Raw genomic sequence first — 21648 nt, forward strand, 5'->3', positions numbered from 1 at the left:
TCCAGGGTTCAGTCCAATAGGGGATTGGATCTGACAGAATAGGCTTTTTCAGCTATCACCCATCTGTGCCCAACTGCTAAATAAGCCCCCACACTACAAAACACAGAAAATGGCCACTCTGCCCGACAGAGACGGATGTGGAGTTCTGCGTTTGACATGGTACCCAACTCTCCTTCTGGGGTCAGTCAGAAGAACCGTGAAGTTGATCGTGTGAAACATGCCAGGTAATGTCTGTGCAGCAGTGCATTCCAGAGCTACACCGATGTCTGTCTGACCTACAGACCGACTGATATGCTCTTATGTTCTCAGTAGCCTAAACAAGCATACTGACCACAACTTTTGATTTGACAACACACTTAGAGCAGTCTGTTGACTTATCTCGAGATGAAAAGTAAAGTCATTTTACTTGTATTATTTCATCAAAGACAGTCCTGGCTGAATGTGGTGCGCTTATCTTCGTTAGCACGCTGCGCTGCATACCCAGGCTGGAGGGTTGGGACTCGGGAACGCGTGGGGTGTGTAGTTGGGGGCTCGCCAGGACCTCCTAGAACAGAGTTACACAGACACACACTGCTTCAGGACTTGCCAAAAACCACCCGACGGATAAATATCAATGTTTAACACTCGAAAATGTTGATATTGCTCATCGCATCACTTTTGAGTAAGTATTGTTTTTACATGGAAGTGTTTTCGTCTTTTCCTACTGCGCAGGTAGCTAGCTAAAGTATTCTCAATTCATTTGAGGCGTAGCCAAAAGCCAAGTATTGTCTTAAGAGAAAAAGTCAAATGTGAAGAGATCCAATAGAGGATTTTATTTTCTGTTGCCGTCAAAGTTTCATTTCAATGTTACTTTTCACTGTCACTTATTCAGGACCATGGATACCATATAATGAGGAACTGTAAGCCATTATTTAAACATCCTATAAATGTGTTCAACAGTTTATACATGTCAGATGTCTCAGTCCACTATGCTTGTTTAAATATGTTTTGGGCACATTATTTTCAACTAGCTATCGTTTACAGAGGCTGTTTAGTGCAGTCAATAACTGTTTCCCACAGTCGCTGTTGTTCCCGAACATAGCAGCCTGTTTTCATAAACAGTCCCGCCACAGGGATCGATTGGAAAGATAGTCCATGTGATTTCAATTAAATGAACTGGAAGCCTATCTTGTGACCGTTATGTTTTTATACCCAGTGATGCATTAGACTAAAGGGAGCCTGTGGTAGCAATGGAGAGACGCCTCTTAAATCGAAAATAAAAATATTTGTACAGATTTTTAACTGTGGAATAGTTTAGGTATAATAGTTGCATAGAGAGTTATACTCCAGACATGTTTTGCTCGCCCGTGCAGCATCATCAGCTACACTCAATGTTGTTTCTGTCCGGCAGCCCTCTGGTGGCGGTCCTTTGCGCAGCTGCCGGAGTTTGGGGATGTGTGCACTGAGGGGAGCTGCTACCCCGCCACCGGGGACCTTCTGATCGGCCGTGCGCACCAGCTCACAGCCTCTTCCACCTGCGGCATTGAGAAGCCTGAACGCTTTTGCATTGTTGGTCACCTGGAGGTAAGACACCTCACGCCTGGGGCACAGATAGGTGTACTACACCTAGACAGGGTGGGCATAAGCAGTTGCTTAGGCTCCCCAGCCGCCATAAGCGGTTGCTTATTTATGATCTCAGTCTGGTTCTCAACTGTTGAGAGTTTGAATAGTAGAATACACAAGGTGCAATTTTGAAATTTGGTTGTGACTCAGCCGTTTTAACTGACAGTCACTCAATTAGCACCTTTCAGAAAAACATTTTTTAGATTGTTAAATTAGTCTAGCCAGCTAATTTAACTTGAGTTTAATTTGAGTTTATTTTATTTTTTACAGGGACAGTGCACATTAATCAACATTTCAATAAAAGTGCAGTTTTTTTGCCAGCCGGCTAATTTTCAACAGCAGTCCCTGGGCAGGTTATTAAAAACAATTACAATATAGACAATCATTGAGCAGTGAGCACATGCAGAGCATCATAGGACAAGCAAGACATAGCATACAGACAGAGCAACATAGGACAAGCAAGACATAGCATACAGACAGAGCAACATAGGACAAGCAAGACATAGCATACAGACAGAGCAACATAGGACAAGCAAGACATAGCATACAGACAGAGCAACATAGGACAAGCAAGACATAGCATACAGACAGAGCAACATAGGACAAGCAAGACATAGCATACAGACAGAGCAACATAGGACAAGCAAGACATAGCATACAGACAGAGCAACATAGGACAAGCAAGACATAGCATACAGACAGAGCAACATAGGACAAGCAAGACATAGCATACAGACAGAGCAACATAGGACAAGCAAGACATAGCATACAGACAGAGCAACATAGGACAAGCAAGACATAGCATACAGACAGAGCAACATAGGACAAGCAAGACGTAGCATACAGACAGAGCAACACACAACTTGTAGTAGGGGAGAGCTGGGATGAAAGTAACACACCCATTTTCTCAGATAAAACAGAAGCTAGAATGAAGTAGTGAAGTCACCACGTTCCTAATGAGAAGGACGAGCTCCCTTCAAAAACAACTGGCCAGTCCAACCATGTTTCCCTTTGTTAAAAAAAATATGTTTTTTAGCGCAATGTTTGTAAAAACACAGACTTGGAAGTTTATTGGGGGGGTTGTATGGTTGTTTAAGGTTCCACATGTCATTTTCTTAACCCATCTAGTGACTAAATCCCAGCAGACTGTAGGTTTCAAGTATCATGCTAGATAGCCTTGGGTGTTAGCCTGGGTGCAGTTATAGCAGAGACGGGTGTGACGAAAGAAACACAATGTTAGCTGATGACCTGGAATAAAATAAAATGTTTAACCACAAGGCCATTGTCTCCTCTAGTTCATATTGCTTTTATAATGTTTGCAAAATATCAACATGTGACTGAAGATTTGAAAATGATATACGACGTCATTAGCATTAGCCTTAATCAATTGAATTGTAGGATCAGCTTCTCAGGTAACATTTTATGGACAGGTTAGTGGATAAAAATATATATCTTTATGATCCTGGGGGTCAATTACCTCATGTCAAGCCATGGAAATGTGATTAGCATGATGAGTTTGCAGTTTGTGAAGAGAATAAAAACATTTATTCTATCAAGACATGAGTGCGCATGACAAGGACAGCTGGAGCACACCTGATTTGGTAGGGCTACGCATGAATAGTCATTGAAAATGGTGAAAAACATCTCCTACTACATCCCCATTAAAGTGAGATGAGAAAGTTATGGTTGAGAAAGTTATGGTTAACGTACAATGCATTCAGAAAGTATTCAGACCCCTTGATCGGTTCCACATTTTGTTACGTTACAGCCTTATTCTAAAATGGATTTAAAAAAAAAAATGTTTTCCCTCATCAGTCTACACACAATACCCCATTATGACAATGTGAAAACAGGTTTTTAGAAATTGTGCAAAAAAAAAAACGAAACAGAAACTTTGTTATGAGACTTGAAATTGAGCTCAGGTGCATCCTGTTTCCATTGATCATCCTTGAGATGTTTCTACAATTTCATTGCAGTCCACCTGTGGTAAATTCAATTGTTTGGACATGATTTGGAAAGGCACACACCTGTCTATATCAGGTCCCACAGTTGACAATGCATGTCAGAACAAAAACCAAGCCATAAGGTTGAAGGAATTTCATTTTGAGGAGGCACAGATCTGGGTAAGTTTACCAAAGAATTTCTACAGCATTGAAGGTCCCCAAGAACAGAGAGGCCTCATCATTCTTAAATGGAAGAAGTTTGGAACCACCAAGACTCTTCCTAGACCTGGCCACCCCGGCCAAACTGAGTAATCGGGGGAGAAGGGCCTTGGTCAGGGAGGTGACCAAGAACCCGATGGTCACTCTGAGATTCTCTGGTCTGATGAAACCAAGATTGAACTCATTGGCCTGAATGCCAAGCATCATGTCTGGAAGGATCCTGGCACCATCCTTATGTTGAAGCATGGTGGTGGCAGCATCATGATGTGGGGATGTTTTTCAGCGGCAGTGACTGGGAGACTAGTCAGGATCTAGGGAAAGATGAATGGAGCAAAGAACAGAGAGATCCTTGATGAGAACCTGCTCCAGAGTGCTCAGGACCTCAGACTTGGGCGAAGGTTCACCTTCCAACAGAACAACGACCCTAAACACACAGCCAAGACGATGCAGGAGTGGCTTCGGGACAAGTCTCTTAATGTCTGTGAGTGGCCCAGTCAGAGCCCTGACTTGAACCTGATCGAACATCTCTTGAGAGACCTGAAAATAGCTGCGCGGCGACACTCGCCATCCAACCTGACATAGCTTAAGAGGATCTGCAGAGAAGAATGGGAGAAACTCCCAAAATACAGGTGTGTCAAGCTTGTAGCGTCATACCCAACAAGACTCAAGTAAAGGGTCGTAATACTTATGTAAATGTGATATTTCTGTTTTTATTTGTAATACATTTGCAAACATTTCTAAAAACCTGTTTTTTTAGTTAGACATTATGGGATATTGTGTGTAGATTTATGACAGAAGAAAAAACATTTTAATCCATTTTAGAATAAGGCTGTAACGTAACAATGTGGAAATAGTCAAGGGGTCTGAATACTTTTAGAATGCACTATAGCTATTTTGTGATCCATTTTAGTCTATTATTGTAAGGCAAAATAATGTTGTTGCATTGCGATGTTGACGCATGGTTCATTTTCATACATTTCGAACCTATAGCATTAATTATTCAAATTGACACAAACATGAAATTATGGCTGATGGTACATTTGTTGAAAGTAACGAGCATTACAAACCAGTAGCATGGATATGAGACCGATATTGTGCACTTCTCGCCCGCTGTTACTTCTGTTCCAAGGCTGTGTTACTCCTGCCCCGCCGGCAGGTACAAAAGTAACATTGTAGCTCTATTCTCGGTCTATTTCATTTCAGGTCATTTAACCTAGAAATCATGGCAAAGGGTGGCTACTTTGAAGAATCTCAAATATAAAATATATTTTGATTTGTTTAATCCTTTTTTTTTGTTTCTGTATGATTACATATGTGTTATTTCATAGTTTATGTCTTATTATTATTATTGTACAATGTAGAAAATAGTAAAAATAAAGAAATCCTTGAATGTGTAGGTCTGTCCAAACTTCTGACTGGTACTGTACATGATAAACACTTAATTGTGTTGCAAAAAAATAGTGTAATGGTGTAGTACAGTGTAATGTTTTGGCAATTTGAGTGTACGAGAGAGACTCTATGGAATTGTGCTGCGTAGGAGTCTTGGCATTTCCCTCCACAATAAGCATTGTGTGCCACAGAGTTACCGCCCTGTGTGCTTATAATGGGGAGAGAGCGTGATCGGGAGTATTCCGTTATTTCAGAATGTGAAGGGGGTGGTTATGGGCTGTGGAACGATTAACGAAACATTGGAACATTCTAGGATGAGTCATCGTAACGAGGAGAACGGGGGATGAGGAGAAGAGCCCCCCCTGAGGGTCTAGTGCCAAAAAATCTGGGAGCAGTTTTTGCCTACAGGGGAGTGGGAGCTGTACCAGCAGTTGGTCACATTTCAACACAGTAAAAACTTGAGTGTGCAGATAGATTAGACAGCAACCGCTTGAATAAAATTAGAATGTTGTGAAAGTCACACTGTGAGGTTGTGAAATCTTCACTCACACACATGTTGGGAAGATACAGTGCAGAGAGTAGGATATGTGTGTGTGGAAGACAGAATTCAGAATCCGTGTGTGTAGGCCAAACCATCTGGAGAGCAGACAAACCTGCTGCTAAGAGGGGCAGTGAACCTAGAGAGTAGAATAAGCTATCTACACTACAGGATATACACACACACACACACAGACAATGGTGATGACAGACTGAGTGGTAACATATGTACTCTTGCTTTATAATCAGAGGTGAATGATCATGTTCTTCACAGTACTGAGACATTTTCTCTCTCTCCTCCCTCTCTCTGTAGGAGGAGAAGAAGTGTTTTGTGTGTGACTCCAGGGAGATGTATGATGAGAGGCTGAACCACACGACCAGCCACAGCATCGAAAACTTGGTCACCACCTTTGCCCCCAACCGCCTCAAGACCTGGTGGCAGTCTGAGAATGGTGAGAATGTGTGTGTGTGTGTGCGCATGTTTTTGGTTTTACTAGTAAATTAAGGAACATTCAGACAAGTGGGGACATTTCGCCGGTCCCCACAAGGGTTAGGTTTAGGGTTACAATTAGGGTTAGGGTATGGACATCACATATTGAACATGGAACGAGGGCGGAACGAGGGAGAGCTCTGTTTGTTGCTTTGAAAGTCTCTGAAAAAGTGTTCTATTGAAAAAGTTTCGTTACTAGCTACCTTTTTGAATTTGGATCCCGTGACGAGGTTAGCCTCAGTTTCTGGGACCACTATATCTTTCCAGAGATCCTGCCAACCTAAAGTTTGAAGAGCTGCTTGGCATAGCAATGTTTCCTTGACAGCTTGAACACAGTCCGCGATGCGGTTAGACCTTGTGGCTGGGACTGCGGATTGTGGCCGTCTAAATCCCTGGTGGTTGTTTCTGTTTAAATCTGCCCTGCGATCGGCCCTGTCTGGAACTGCGTGGAGTACCAGCGTTGTCCTACATTGCTACCATGGCATCCAAAGCCAAAGGTGGAAGGTATGGAGAGGACGGTGTTACTCTATCACAGGTGATTGATCTTTTAAATGAACAAAAATTATTTTTACAAGCAGTTGTTAGAACAACAGGAAAATAGCTTTTAAGAGCTTAGTCCAGATACTAATGGAGAGGTCCAGAAATGTAAGAACAGTTTGCAGTTCTCCAAGGGAGAGGTGTATGTCCTGAAAGAGACATGCAGCAAGATGACAACAAACAAAGTCCTCTCGAGATGACATTAGCATGAATCCTTATTAACAATGACTGGGAAAACGGACTATTTAGGGGGACAATCCAGGAGGATACCATGGTTGTGGACGGCATACCAGAGTCTTTACATGAGAACTGGGCCGAGTCTGAAAAGTATGAAAAATGATCACTGAAAAGCTGCAGATGGATCATACGGAGATTGAGGTGGAGCGAGCCCACAGGTCTGGAAAGCATGTAACCCGGCCCAGGTGACAGACCCAGACCGATAGTGGTCAAGTTCCTGAGGTTTAAGGACAAGATGGCTGTTCTGGAGAGAGCTAAGAACATTGAGGAATCTTCCTCAAAGAGGACTTATCTGAAGCTGTGCGCCAGAGTCGGAAAAAGAACTTATCCCAGTTATGAAAGCTTCCAGAGAGCATGGGAACATTGCTTACATCTCATACAACAGGCTCATTGTCCAACCTCCCTCCCAAAAGACTGGGAGGAATGAGAGAGCCAAGTCTCAGGGCCAGTAGCTTCAGCCCTACATCACACACACACACGCATGAAAATAAAAATAGTTTTACTCCGATAAGCTACCAAGGAGATGCCTTTAGAATAGCCCATATTAATATACGCTGAGTTTACAAAACATTAGTAACACCTTCCTAATATTGAGTTGCACAACGTTTTGCCCTCAGAACAGCTTTAATTCACGAAGCTACACTGTGTTGAAAGCGTTCCACAGGGATGCTGGCCCGTGTTGACTCCAATGCTTCCCACAGTTGTGTCAAGTTGGCTGGATGTCCTTTGGGTGGGGGGACCATTCTTAACACACACGGGAAACTGTTGAGTGTGAAAAACCCAGCAGCATTTCAGTTCTTGACACATTCAAACCGATGCGCTCGCACCTACTACCATACCCCATTCAAAGGCACTTAAATATTTTGTCTTGCCAATTCACCCTCTGAATGGCACACATACACAATCCATGTCTCAATTGTCTCAAGGCTTTAAAATCATTCTTTAATCTGTCTCCTCCCCTTCATCTACACTGATTTGAAGTGGATTTAATAATTGACATCAATAAGGGATCATAGCCTTCACCTGGATTCACTCAGTCAGTCTGTCTTGTAAGGAGCAGGCGTTCCTAATGTTTTGTACACTCAGTAACTTGCTAACATCGGATAACATTCATATACTGGCCATCTCTGAAACTCACTTAGCTAATTCCTTAGATGATACAGCTGTAGCAATATAGGCATATACTGTAACTACGGAAAAGACGTGAATGCCTATGGGGGAGGTGTTGCTGTGTACTTCACATTCAGAGACCTATTCCATTAAAGCTTCGAGAAGATCTCATGTCAAATGTTTTTGGAGTGTTGTGGTTGCATGTTCACCTGCTTCATCTAAAGTCTATTCTTTTGCGGTGCTGCTATAGGCAAATACAGTCAGTATTTGGATAATAGGTGTACCTTTTTGTATTCAACATATTGGGTACACAAATGTACCATTTATACTAGATTAGTGGAAATCACTGATGATGTTAGGATCCAGAATGTCCTCCACAGGAACCCAACACCGCTCCTCTGGGCCATACCCCCTCCCAGTCCACCAGATACTGGAGCCGACCCCCACGACGTTGGGAGTCCAGTAGAGGGCTGACGGAATAAACCGGACCCCATCCCGATGTCCGGAGGAGTGGAGGGTTGTCGTGGGGGATAGCATCAGCTAGGGGACCAGGAACCACCGGCCTGAGAATGGAGACATGAAAAGGTGAAGTACGGTAGTGACTGGGAAGCTGTAACCTATTCATCACCTCGTTGACCCCCTGGAGAACCTTGAACGGCCCCACGAACCAGGGTCTCAGCGTGAGCATCGCTCCACACTTCTTCTGCGTGCCTGAACCACTCATCAACCGCATGAGCTTCTGTCTGGCCCGGGGTCCACGGAGCCAGGGCCGGCTGAAAACACAGAACACACTGGAAGGGGTCCACCCAGTGGAGGAGTGATGTAGCGAGTTCTGGGCGTACTCCACCTATGGAAGGAATCGAGCCCACTCTCCCTGCCGGTCCTGACAGTGACTCCTCGGGAACCTCCCCAGCTCCTGGTTCATCTCCACCTGCCCCGTTGGACTGACGTCTATACCCGGAAGTGAGGCTGACCGTGACCCCAAGCTTCTCCATAAAGACTCTCCATACCCGTGATGTGAATTGGGGGCCACGGTTGGAGACAATGTCCCCTAGAAGGCCATAATGTCGGGAGACCTGCTGGAATAGTGCTTCAGTGACCTGGAGAGCAGTAGGGAGACCAGAAAGAGGGATTCAATTATTGGATTTAGAAAATCTATCCACAACCACCAAAATGGTGGCGAAACCGTCAGAGGGGATATCAGTAACAAAGTAAATTGATAGATGGGACCAGGGACGTTGAGGCACAGGAAGGGGAAGGAGTTTCCCTGCTGGAGCATTCCAGGTGGATTTAGTTTGAGCTCACACAGAACAGGAGTTGACGTCAGCAGCCTGCTCTTCGGGCTCCCATGCCTCAGCCGGCTCTACAGGTTCCCAGCTGGCGCTACAGGTTCCTGTGCCTCTGCTGGCTCTACAGGTTCCTGTGCCTCAGCTGGCTCTACAGGGTCCCGTGCCTCAACTGGCTATACAGGTTCCCGCATCTCAGCAGAAGCGACTGGCCCTCTGGTCGGCGACCTGCTGCTGGAGCCGCGCGTCAGGGAGGGGGTACTGTCACGTCTACTCCTGCTCCTCCTCTCTGGTGCTCGTTGTCGCCAGTTGTTTCATTACGCACACCTGCCACCATTGTTACGTGCACCTGACACTCACCTGGACTCCATCACCTTCCTGATTACCTTCCATATCTGTCACTCCACACCTTTAGTTCTTTGTCCAGGTGTAATTGACTCTGTTTCATGTCTGTACGATTTCCGTGTTTCTTGTTTTGTACTGTTCTATTTATTAGTACATTTGCACTCCCTGTACTTGCTTCCCGACTCCCAGCGTACACGTTACATCAACCAAATAGAGTGCATACCAATAGTGTTGGATCTGTGACATCCAAAGCAATAACAGTTTCCATTGGCTGTTGTGGCAATAACAAGGAAAACCAAAGTGCCAAAGGTTGGGCCTAAAGTAATTGATAAAATATCATAAATGGTTGACATACTGTAAATTAAGAAATGTTGTGACTGAACTTAACAAAGATAAATTACATAAAACACAATGGAAAAAGACTAGTACCGTAAATGAAATCATGGGCAGAAATCCCCAATACATCGTTGATGGGTCATTTATAACTAAACCTTTTGATATTAGCAATAATTTCAGTAACTATTTCACTAGTAAAGTGGAAAAACTCAGAAGTGAAATGACAACATTGAACAGTGATCCATCATTTTTAAAATAAAAAATCTCATAATGAAAGAGAAGGATTGCTTTGTGAATTCGGTCAAATTAGTGTGGGAGAATTATTGTTATCCATCAATGATAAGCCACCAGGTATAGACAACCATGATGGGAAACTATTGAGTGGTAGCAGACTATGGGTGCGTTTGTAAATTCACTCTGGCTCTCTACTCCGATTTCGGAGCAGAGCGCAGAATAACTGATACATTTACGAACGCTCAACACCCGTTGAATATGGCCGGTTTCAGTAAATGTCTGCAAAAAATCTGATTTAAATTGTTGCCAGTAGCACAGTTAGTCAGCTCTGGATAACATGAAAACAGCCTAACCAGCTCTGCTAGAGCGAGTAAAATGGTCAGAGTGAGGTGTTCTCTCATTTGTGTCGAAGTAGCTAGCCAACGTTAGCTTAGGTGCTTGACGGCCGTTGTGAGGTCAGAACGCTCAGATCAACCCTACTCCTCGTCCAGTGTGCGCTCTGAACACTCCGAGAGCGAAACGCTCTGAATTTATGAACGGACAATCTGACAACACTCTGAATTTATGAATGCCCAGAGCGCACTCTGAGCGGGCTTTGGCACTCCAGATTGAATTTACTAACACACCCTATATTGCCACCCCTATTTGCTATATCTTTAACCAAAGACTAAAGGGAGTGTGTGTCCCCACAGGCATGCAAGGAAGCTAAAGTAATTCCACTGCCTAAAAATAGTAAAGCACCTTTGCTGGCTCTAACAGCCACCCAATCAGTTTGCTGCCTGTTCTTAGTAAACTGATGGAGAGGATTGTGTTTGACCCCAAATACCATGCTGTTAACTATTGACTTTCAGCATGCATATAGAGAAGGGAAGTGTCCCTCAGGGAAGTTGCCTTGGGCCATTACACTTCTCTAGAAGCTAGAATTACTAAGTATGTTTAAGTACATTTTACATGACAGCACCCAAAGCCAGTGAGCTCACTGAAATTCTAAATAAGGAGTTAATCAGTGTCAGAATGGTGATTTTAATAATAAACGGGTCTTAAATACATCTAAAACTATCAGAGATCAAGATAAAACCCAGATGCAGACTGTCGAAGTAACACTGTTTATTGTATTGTAGCAACAGGGGCAGGCAAAGACAGGTCAAGACAGGCAGAGGTCAAACATCCAGGGTAAGAAAATGACAGCAAGCGGACTTGGGGTCAGGGACAGGCAGGGTGCAGTAATCCAGAGGTGGAGCAAAGGTACAGGATAGCAGGCAGGCTCAGGGTCAGGCAGAGAGGTCAGGCGGGCAGGTACAGGGTCAGGACAGGCAAAGGTAAAAACCGGGACGACTAGCAAAGAGAGGATGGGATGCGATAGTAGCTGACAGGAAAAATGCTAGAAAACTTGAACGAACAAGACGAACTGGCAACAAACAGACAGAGAACACAGGGGATAATTAGGAAGATGGGCGACACCAGGAGGGGGTGGAGACAAGCACAAGGACAGGTGAAACAGATCAGGGCGTGACGACAACTAAAAGCATCGTATTTGGTTCAAAACCTTCTCGAAGACCTACACCTTAACTGGAGTTGTACATAAAGGGTGTGACTATTGAGCAAGTTGAGAAAGCTAACCTCCTAGGTATAACATCGCATGGTCATTTATCATGGTCAAGTCAAATTGACAAAGTTGTTGTGAAGATGGGGAGAGGTATGTCTGTTATTAAAAGATGTTCTGTGTTTTTTGACATAAATCAACTGTAGTAGTTGTTCAGGCTCTGGTCTTGTCCCATCTTGATTACTGTCCGGTAATATGGTCAAGTGCAGCAAAGAAAGACCTAACAAAGCTGTGGCTGGCTCAAAACAATGCAGCAAGCCTTGCCCTTAACTGCGCGTACAGAACTAGCGTCAACAACATGCATGGCAGTCTTTCCTGGTTCAGTGTTGATGAGAGATTCTCTGCTTCTCTCCTAGTTTTTATAAGAAATATTACTGCGACACAAATTCCAGATTGTCTCCATAATCAAATAACATTCGGCTCAGACACCCATACATTCTTGAATTTTTTATTTCACCTTTATTTAACCGGGTAGGTTAGTTGAGAACAAGTTCTCATTTACAACTGCGACCTGGCCAAGATAATACAAAGCAGTGCGACACAAACAACATAGTTACACATGGAATAAACAAACATACGGTCAATAATACAATAGAAAAAGTATATATACAGTGTGTGCAAATGAGGTCGGATAAGGGAGGTAAGGCAATAAATAGGCCATAGTGGCGAAATAATTACAATATAGCAATTAAACACTGGAGTGGTAGATGTGCAGAAGATGAATGTGCAAGTAGAGATACTGGGGTGCAAAGGAGCAAAATAAAGATACGTACAACAATATGGGGATGAGGTAGTTGGATGGGCTATTTACAGATGGGCTATGTACAGGTGCATACCCCACAAGACATGCCACCAGGGGGCTCTTCACAGGTCCCAAGTCCAAAACAAATTGACGGCAACACACAGTTTTATTCTGAGCCATGATCGCATGGAACTCCCTTCCGTCTCCAATTACTAAAGCAAACAGCAAAATTATCTTTAAAAAATGGATTAAACAACAACTCATGGAACCGAGGGGACAAACATAGACACAAACTAACACACACATCCCTTTTTTAGTTTCATTGTTTCTATAATTTATTTGTTGTATTGTTTGTATATCGTTGTATTTAAAATTTGTGTTAGTGTCCTTGTGTATCAGTGTTTTGGTATTTGTAATGTTTTGTGTTTTTTGTAGAACCCAGGAAGAGTAGCTGCTGCTTCTGCAAAAGCTAATGGGAATCCAAATAAACAAATATGTTTAGGGAAAATAGGATTTTGAATGGGAATCAATTGCTTGGTCCCCACAAGGATAGTAAAACAAATGCGTGTGTGTCAAGTTGAAGTCCAGCTGTGAGAGAATGGTCAGTGTGTGAGAGTGTGCTAAATGTGTTCTCATGGGAACAGGGGGCGGTACGGTGAATAGAGCAGATCACAGAGCAACACAGCTCAGCCAATCAGAGCAGGCTTCAGGGCAGAGGATATACAGGTATGCTCAAGTGAACAGGTTTTAGAAACAGCTGTATATCAACACTGCTGACACGACATGGCCGCATTGTTCCCTGTAATACACACATGCACACACACTCCCTCGCACACACACTCCCTCGCACACACACTTGAAACTGGGCAACATAATGAGAGACTGAGGTATTCTTGTCTGAGAGCATGGGAACTGGACTGGCTTTCCCACACACACACACACATATCCCATGCATGCATGAACACACACACACACACACAGTGGGTTTGTTTATTCATTGCTGAGTCTTCTGACAGATGTGGAGGATAAAGTGTCCATTGTTGAGTCATGGAAGGAGCCGCAGCCGGATGCCCAGATGGTCCGGGAATACCAGGAAGGACGAAACACGGAAAAGCAGGGGTTGGGATTTCCTTATCCCGCTGCATTAGTCCCTATGAGATCCCACTACGCACATGTTACCACGGCAACGGATCAATTCGTCACATGGGTGTGGTAGAAAGACCAATCGACATGGTCAAATGTCCTGTGTGTGTGTGTGTGTGTGTGTGTGTGTTCACAGAGATTTTGGCAGACTCACTAATGTGTTTATGGGTCTGTAACTCCTGACATAAAGCAGGATATGTCTGTCATGGGATGTCTTTCTCAGTGTGTTTGTGTTGTGTGTTTGTTTCCCTGTGCTGCAGGTGTGGAGAATGTGACCATTCAACTGAACCTGGAAGCTGAGTTCCACTTCACACATCTCATCATGACCTTTAAGGTGGCCACACACACACACACACACTCACTATGTTCGAGGTATGTGGAAAATGTCCCTAGTCTCTTGAGATGGATGGTAGAGAGGGCTGCTGTAAAACACTATACTCTATACTGCTGGCATCAGAAGCCTATTCAGCTTCTCATTCGCTCATTCGTCCTAATATTAGAACACAGAGTTTTCCCTGTTCGGGTCACGTGGTCAAGAATCTATTCCTTTTATATTTGTTGTATTTCTGTGTTTACGAATTAGAATGATCTCTTTGATTGGTAGACGTTCCGTCCGGCTACCATGGTGATCGAGCGTTCCATGGATTTTGGGAAGAAGTGGCAGGTGTACCGTTACTATAGCTACGACTGTGAGTCCGCCTTCCCTGGGATATCCGTGGGACCCATGGTCAAAGTGGACGGCATCATCTGTGACTCCCGCTACTCTGACATAGAGCCGTCCGCAGAGGGAGAGGTGTGCATCTCTGTCTGGCCTTTGAGCTTTTGCAAGAGAGGGGGTAGAAGATGTGGCTCCATAATGCTTCAGAGTTAGTCTCTCATTGAATTACAACATTTTTACAATCTCTGTCCCTCTCTACCCCTCTCTATCAGGTGATATTCAGGGTGCTGGACCCAGCGTTTGAGATTGAAGACCCTTACAGTCCCAGGATACAGAGTAAGTAACTACAGTACAACACCAGGCTAGAGGTGGCATATCTCAATTGCTACATACGATCCAGTTAGTACTGCAACAAATCATTTTCTAAGTGTAAAAACCAAAGTCTGAGTAGTGGCGGTAGTCAAGGCAACACAGCAGGGCAGGGGTTAGAGGTCAGGTTATCCTGGCACCTCTTATGGAATTTCACATGTAGAAGCTACACACACACACACACACTTTAGCGCCTCATTCATACCCAAACTCACACACACGCACACTTACACAGAGAGCCCCTCATGTTAAGTATGTGGTGAATGTGTGTGTAGGGAGCCTTCAGAAGCAGGATCCCACATCTTTAGGGTCAGAGGTCGTAGAGATGAGCTTGGAGAAGATCCAAAACCTAATATATAAAGACACAGTAACCGATAGAAACATTCCTATAACTGCTGTTTTAGATGGGCCGTTACATCAGGACTGGTAATAAGTCTGCCTTTATTCCGATTGTGTGTGTGTAGACATGCTGAAGATCACTAACCTGCGTGTCCAGTTTAGTAAGCTCCACACACTGGGTGACAACCTGCTGGACTCCAGAGACGAGGTCACAGAGAAATACTATTATGCCCTCTTCGACATGGTCGTCCGCGGCAACTGCTTCTGCTACGGACATGCCTCCAAGTGTGCCCCTGTCGATGGGATACATGTAGGCACAGAGGGCATGGTGAGTGAAACAGGCACACACACACACACACGATACAACACACACACGTTCTCCTAATAGGTTGCGTGACCATTAAGAGGGAGATGACTCAAGTTACTTTTCTCTAGTCTTCGGTGCCTGCGCCTCTAAAACGAGTGTTTCTCTCTCTCTGTGTGCGTGCGTGTGTGTATCCAGGTCCATGGTCACTGCATGTGTAACCACAACACAGAGGGTCTGAACTGTGAGCACTGTAAGGACTTCTACAACGACCTGCCCTGGAGGCCTGCAGAGGGACACAACACCAATGCCTGCAAGAGTGAGACACTTACACACACACACACACACACACACACACACACACACACACTGATCACACTGTGCCAGATATATACAGTCTGGATCATTCCGTTCCAGATATATCAAACTATTCAACAGGAATCTCCCTCATTCCATCCTGTTGATAGTGTCTTTTGAAGTGCAAAATATGTTTAAACAAAATGTTCTCTCTATTTCTCTCTCTCTCTCTCTCTCTCTCTCTCTCTCTCTCTGGCCCCTCTCCCTGTCCATCTCTATCTCTCTCTCTCTCTCTCCCTCTCTGTCTCTCTCTCCTTCTCCCAGTGTGCGAGTGTAACCACCACTCCAGGTCATGTCACTTTGACATGGCCGTGTATCTGTCTACGGGGAACGTGAGTGGAGGAGTGTGTGATGAGTGTCAACACGAGACCACGGGGCGTCAGTGTGAGCAGTGCAGACCCTTCTACTACCAGCACCCCGAAAGACACCTGAGAGACCCCAGCATCTGTGAACGTACGTCACCGTCTGTCTGTGACCCATGACAAGGGCCAGGAGTTTGCTGGCCTCACCTTTGACCACTGACCTGTCAACTCTCAACTCGCCCTTTGATCTCTGTCTCTGAACTTAAAAGTCTGAATGTATTGTCGGAGTCTCTGTCCTCTTTTCTCGCTCTCCTTCGTCTCTCCAGCTCCCAATACCCTCCCCAAACTCTTTCGGCCTCCTTCAACTCCCTCATCACTCTCCCTCCCACCCTCCCTGTCCCCTCACATTCCTTTCCTCTCACTCACCTCCCTCCCTCTCCCTCTGTCTGTAGCGTGTAGCTGTGACCCGGCGGGCTCCCTGCAGGGTGGTGCGTGTGACGGCCGGACAGACGTGTCTGCTGGTCTGATAGCAGGACAGTGTCGCTGTAAGACCAGTGTGGAGGGAGAGCGCTGCGACCACTGTAGACAGGGACACTATGGCCTGGGACAGGGCCCAAACGGTTGCCTGCGTGAGTCTCACACACACACACACACACACACACACACACACACATCTTTTTGTCTCTCATTGTTTATTTGACGTGTGTCTTTGGCAGACTGTACCTGTAACCCTCTGGGCACGCTACCTGGAGGAAGCCCATGTGACATGGACACAGGAAACTGCTTCTGCAAACGCCTTGTCACCGGCAGGAACTGTGACCAGTGTCTGGTGAGGGACTTACCGACCCCGTCACTGTTTGTGTGCAGTGTGTGTGTGTGTGTTTATATCTCTATTCATTTGTTCCTGCAGCCGCGTCACTGGGGGCTGAGCAATGACATGGACGGCTGCAGACCATGTGACTGCGACCAGGGCGGAGCCGTCAACAATGAGTACGTTTTAACCAATCGCGTCATGTCTCTACTCGTATGATCCAATCACAGCACAACTACTCTTCCTAATTCCACCTCGCCCGAAGTGCATTGTTGCAGAAATGTATCTGTAGATATTGGATATTTACTAACAATCAGTTTCTCATTCTGTTGCTCTCCCTATTTATCTCTCTCCCTATTGTCCCCTCTCTCTCTTCCTCCCCCTCTCTCTCCCTCCATCTCTAGTTGTTCTCCGATATCAGGCCAGTGTCCGTGTCGAGAACACGTGTATGGGAGGCGTTGTGACCAGCTGGAGTCAGGATACTACTTCATCGCCCTGGACCACTACACCTACGAGGCCGAGGATGCCAAGCACGGCCCTGTGAGTGTCTGTGTGTTGACCTCTCGCTTTCGATCTCTCTGTCTCTGTCTTTTTTAAATCGGTCGTATCTCTCTCTCTCTCAGGGTGTGACGGTGGTTCCCAGGCCCTATCCTCTGAACCGTAGTCCTACCTGGACAGGGGCAGGGTTTGTCAACGTACCTGAGGGAGCCCACCTGGAGTTCCACATCAACAACCTACCTGACTCCATGGACTACGACGTGCTGATCCGCTATGAACCACAAGTACACATGCACACACACACACACACACACATATATGAACATGCAAACACACATAAGAACACGCAAACACACACATGCTTACACACAGTTTTCTCTACCGTCTGCAATGTGTGATATTGCGTGTGTGTTGCTGTAGTTGCCTGAGCAGTGGGAGCAGGTGGAGATCAGAGTGATACGTCCGTACTCAATGAGAGTGGGGCAGCCAGTCAGTCCTTGTGAAAACACGCTACCAGGAGGAGATCAGCAGTCGGTGTCTCTTCCTCCAGGATCCAGGTAGGCACCCAAGTGGCACTCATCTCCTCCCTAGTCCCTACAATACACCCTTACTTCCACCTTCATACCCATCTTTACACACACACACACACACACCACCTCTATTGTCGTTCCAACCGTACACCTTACTCTCCTCTGTGTGTGTGTGTGTGTGTGTGTGTGTGTGTGTGTGTGTGTGTGTTTCAGACATGTGGTGCTCCTGAGGCCTGTGTGTCTGGACAAGGGACGGAACTACACCCTGCGTCTCAGTCTGCCTCTCTACTCCTCTCTCAGTGACATCCAAAGCCCCTACACACTCATCGACTCCGTAAGTAGCAGTCGCAAACCACGCTCCATACAGTCTGATAAACTGTAGTTTCCGCTAACACACAGACACACACACTAGTCAGTGTGGAAAACATCCCTGTGTGTAGTCAGGTTATAGTCGATGTAGTGTGGAACAACAGACTTGTTGAATCTCTATGACAAGCCCTCTGTCTTTATCCATCTCTTACTTACTCTCCTCCTACCCTTCCCTTCTCCCTCCCTCCTCCCCTCTCTCTCCCTCTAGTTGGTGTTGATTCCGCGGGTACGTGAGCTGGAGTTGTTTGGGGGTTCTCAGGGTGAGGAGGCGTGGGATACGTTCCAGAGGTACCGCTGTCTGGAGAGCAGCCAGAGCGTCATCAAGAGCCCCATGACGGACATCTGTAACGACTACATCTTCAGTGTGTCTGCCCTGCTACACCAGGGGGCTATGGGTAGGAAACGGGGCTTTGTTTGTTTGTGTGTGTGTGTGTGTAGGGTTCGATGGAAGGGGGGGGGGTAAGTCTGTGTGTGAGAGTGCATGTTTTCAGTGCGTCTGTTTATCATTAGTAAACAATAATTTTCTTCCTGAAGCATTCCTAATATTCATACAGCAACAACAACTCGCATTGCTGCGTTCCACTTACTCACTCTCTCTCTCTCTTACTCACTCACTCTCTCTCTCTTACTCACTCACTCTCTCTCTCTTACTCAATCTCTCTCTCTCTTACTCACTCACTCTCTCTCTCTTACTCACTCACTCTCTCTCTTACTCACTCACTCTCTCTCTTACTCACTCACTCTCTCTCTTACTCACTCACTCTCTCTCTCTTACTCACTCACTCTCTCTCTTACTCTCTCTCTCTTACTCACTCTCTCTTACTCTCTAGCGTGCCAGTGTGACTCCCAGGGCTCGCTCAGTGCGGTGTGCGACCCCAGAGGCGGGCAGTGCCGGTGTCGGCCCAACATGGCGGGTAGGAACTGTGACCGCTGTGCCCCCGCCACCTTCCAGTTCAGCCCCTCAGGATGCCGACGTGAGTGACAGACAAGCATGGGGTCAGAGGTTAAAGGTCAGGGGGAGACTGGGGTTGACATTCCAACTTGTGTGGTATTTTATATCCCTTTCCCCCCTCTTCTTCCTCTTTCCTCCACCCCTCCTTCCCCTCTCCCTGTTATTCCCTCCCTCCCTCCCTCTCACTCCTCTCTCCCCAGCCTGTGAGTGTAACCCTGTGGGTTCTGTGAACGCTTTCTGCCACGAGGCCACAGGTCAGTGTGAGTGTGTGCCAGGGGCATCAGGGCGTCAGTGTGCCCACTGCCTGCCAGGCTACTGGGGCTTCCCTCAATGCCGGCCCTGCCAGTGCAACGGCAACAGCGACTACTGCCACCCTCAGACTGGGGAGTGCCAGGGCTGCCGTGCCTCCACCACCGGGCACATGTGTGAAAGGTACTGTGTGAAATTATACCACATAAAAATAATAGCTAACTAATATACCGCACACCAAACCACAGTGTAGGGCACAACTGCATATTTCACTGTCATGCTTTCTCTTATCAGTACCAACCGTGTTTGTGTGTATGTGAGTGTTTTCCGTGCCTCTTATCATGCCTTACCCCGTACCTACAGGTGTCTGGATGGTTACCATGGCGACCCCGTGTTGGGTTTGGGGGGTCACTGCCGCCCCTGCATGTGTCCAGATGGGCCGGGGAGCGGACGCCAGTATGCAGACGGCTGCTACCAGACCGCCAACAACTACCAGCTGGTCTGTGTCTGCAGCCCTGGATACAGAGGTTAGATAGATAGACACACACCACATCATACACACACCACATCATACACACGCCACGTCACACACACCATGTCACACATTGTTCTCCAGGTCCTAGTTCACATTTTCTCTGAAATTACAGAGCTAGCTGAATCCCCTCTGGTCTTGGTCATAATGGGCAGGTAGTAACTACAGGGACAGTGAGTGTGTGACAAACCCCACAGATATTTCTCTCACTGGAACAGGAAGCCAGTCCACTGCCTGTAACTGTTTACGACTGTTTACGACTGTTTACGACTGTTTACGACTGTTTTATGAGTGTTTACAATTGTGCCATGACTGCGCTATACTAAATACTGCAGCCAATGGACAGTTCTGCTTCCTTACAGATCTGTGTGTGTGTGTGTGTGTGTGTGTGTGTGTGTAAACAGTTGGGAATTGACCTTTCCTTCCCTTCCATAGGAGCCAGGTGTGACGAGTGTGCCCCAGGACACTATGGTAACCCCCAGGTGCCCAGCGGGCGCTGTCTGCCCTGCCAGTGTAGCGACAACATTGACCAGCTGGACCCGGGGTCCTGCGACGCTCGCACAGGCGTCTGCCTCAAATGCCTGCACCATACCGAGGGCTATGGCTGCCAGCGCTGCAAGCTGGGTTACTACGGCAACGCCGCCACCCAGAGTTGCAGGAGTGAGTACAATTAGACAGTGTGTATGTATGTATGTATGTATGTATGTATGTATGTATGTATGTATGTAGTGTTTGTGTGTGTGTAACTGTCTTTTTCTCTCTGTAGGGTGTATGTGTTATTCAGTGGGCACGACGTCGGAGGCGTGTCCATCCCCGGTGGAGTGTCACTGTGACCTGCAGACTGGCCAGTGTCCCTGCCGGCCTAACGTGATTGGCCAGAACTGTGACCGCTGTGCCCCTGATACGTTCAACATAGGAAGCGGACAGGGCTGCCAGACCTGTGACTGTGACCCAACCCACTCCTTTGGGACGTCGTGCAACGAGGTGAGGGCCACAACTGACCACTCCTTTACCCCATCCTTCCAAAACAACACCCACACCCCGTGTAGTCACCCAACCCATCTATACACAGCAAATTGGCCAGCGTTACCTAGTGTTGATTTTCAGTGTAACATTTCTAGTGTTGATTCAGGTGTTAAATGAACTCTGTAAGGGTTCAATTAACACTCAGTGGTGTAAAAGAACCCCAGCGTTGGTGTAAATATCCAGAGTTGAACTAAAACTACGGCCGTCATTATCATATTGCCCAGTATGCTCTATTGCAGGTAGATTCTTTTGGAATTGGTTGTTTCAATATCTACAGTACATTCGGAAACTATTCAGTCCTTTTGACTATTTCAACATTTTGTTACCTTACGGCCTTATTCGAAAATGGATGACATTTTTTTCCCCCTCATCAATCTCCACACCATACCCCATAATGACAAAACAAAAACAGGTTTTTAGAAAAAAAGTGGAAATATCACATTTTAAATAGTACTTTGTTGAAGTACCCTTGGCAATGATTACAGCCTCAAGTCTTCTTGGGTTAAACTCTATAAGCTTGGCACACCTGTATTTGGGGAGTTTTTCCCATTCTTCTCTTCAGATACTCTCAAGCTCTGTCAGGTTGGATGGGGAGCACT

General features: G+C 46.0%; 1 protein-coding gene across 1 annotated transcript in view; it reads left to right on the plus strand.

Moving 5' to 3' along the window:
• Positions 1-261: 261 nt before the first annotated feature.
• Positions 262-21648, plus strand: part of LOC115106912 (laminin subunit beta-1-like) — a 36546-nt gene continuing 15159 nt past the window's right edge. Inside the window, 22 exon segments of the mRNA XM_029630118.2 lie at positions 262-661; positions 1391-1563; positions 6004-6142; positions 14014-14087; positions 14358-14546; positions 14684-14747; positions 15245-15447; positions 15622-15742; positions 16045-16233; positions 16535-16711; positions 16799-16911; positions 16993-17072; positions 17298-17433; positions 17517-17675; positions 17812-17948; positions 18135-18255; positions 18499-18685; positions 19121-19264; positions 19443-19674; positions 19855-20018; positions 20459-20683; positions 20790-21007. Coding sequence (XP_029485978.2) covers positions 631-661; positions 1391-1563; positions 6004-6142; positions 14014-14087; positions 14358-14546; positions 14684-14747; positions 15245-15447; positions 15622-15742; positions 16045-16233; positions 16535-16711; positions 16799-16911; positions 16993-17072; positions 17298-17433; positions 17517-17675; positions 17812-17948; positions 18135-18255; positions 18499-18685; positions 19121-19264; positions 19443-19674; positions 19855-20018; positions 20459-20683; positions 20790-21007 — 3276 coding nt within the window. The 5' untranslated portion in view covers positions 262-630.

The sequence above is a fragment of the Oncorhynchus nerka genome, linkage group LG23 (assembly GCF_034236695.1).
Source record: "Oncorhynchus nerka isolate Pitt River linkage group LG23, Oner_Uvic_2.0, whole genome shotgun sequence".
Lineage (NCBI taxonomy): Eukaryota > Metazoa > Chordata > Actinopteri > Salmoniformes > Salmonidae > Oncorhynchus > Oncorhynchus nerka.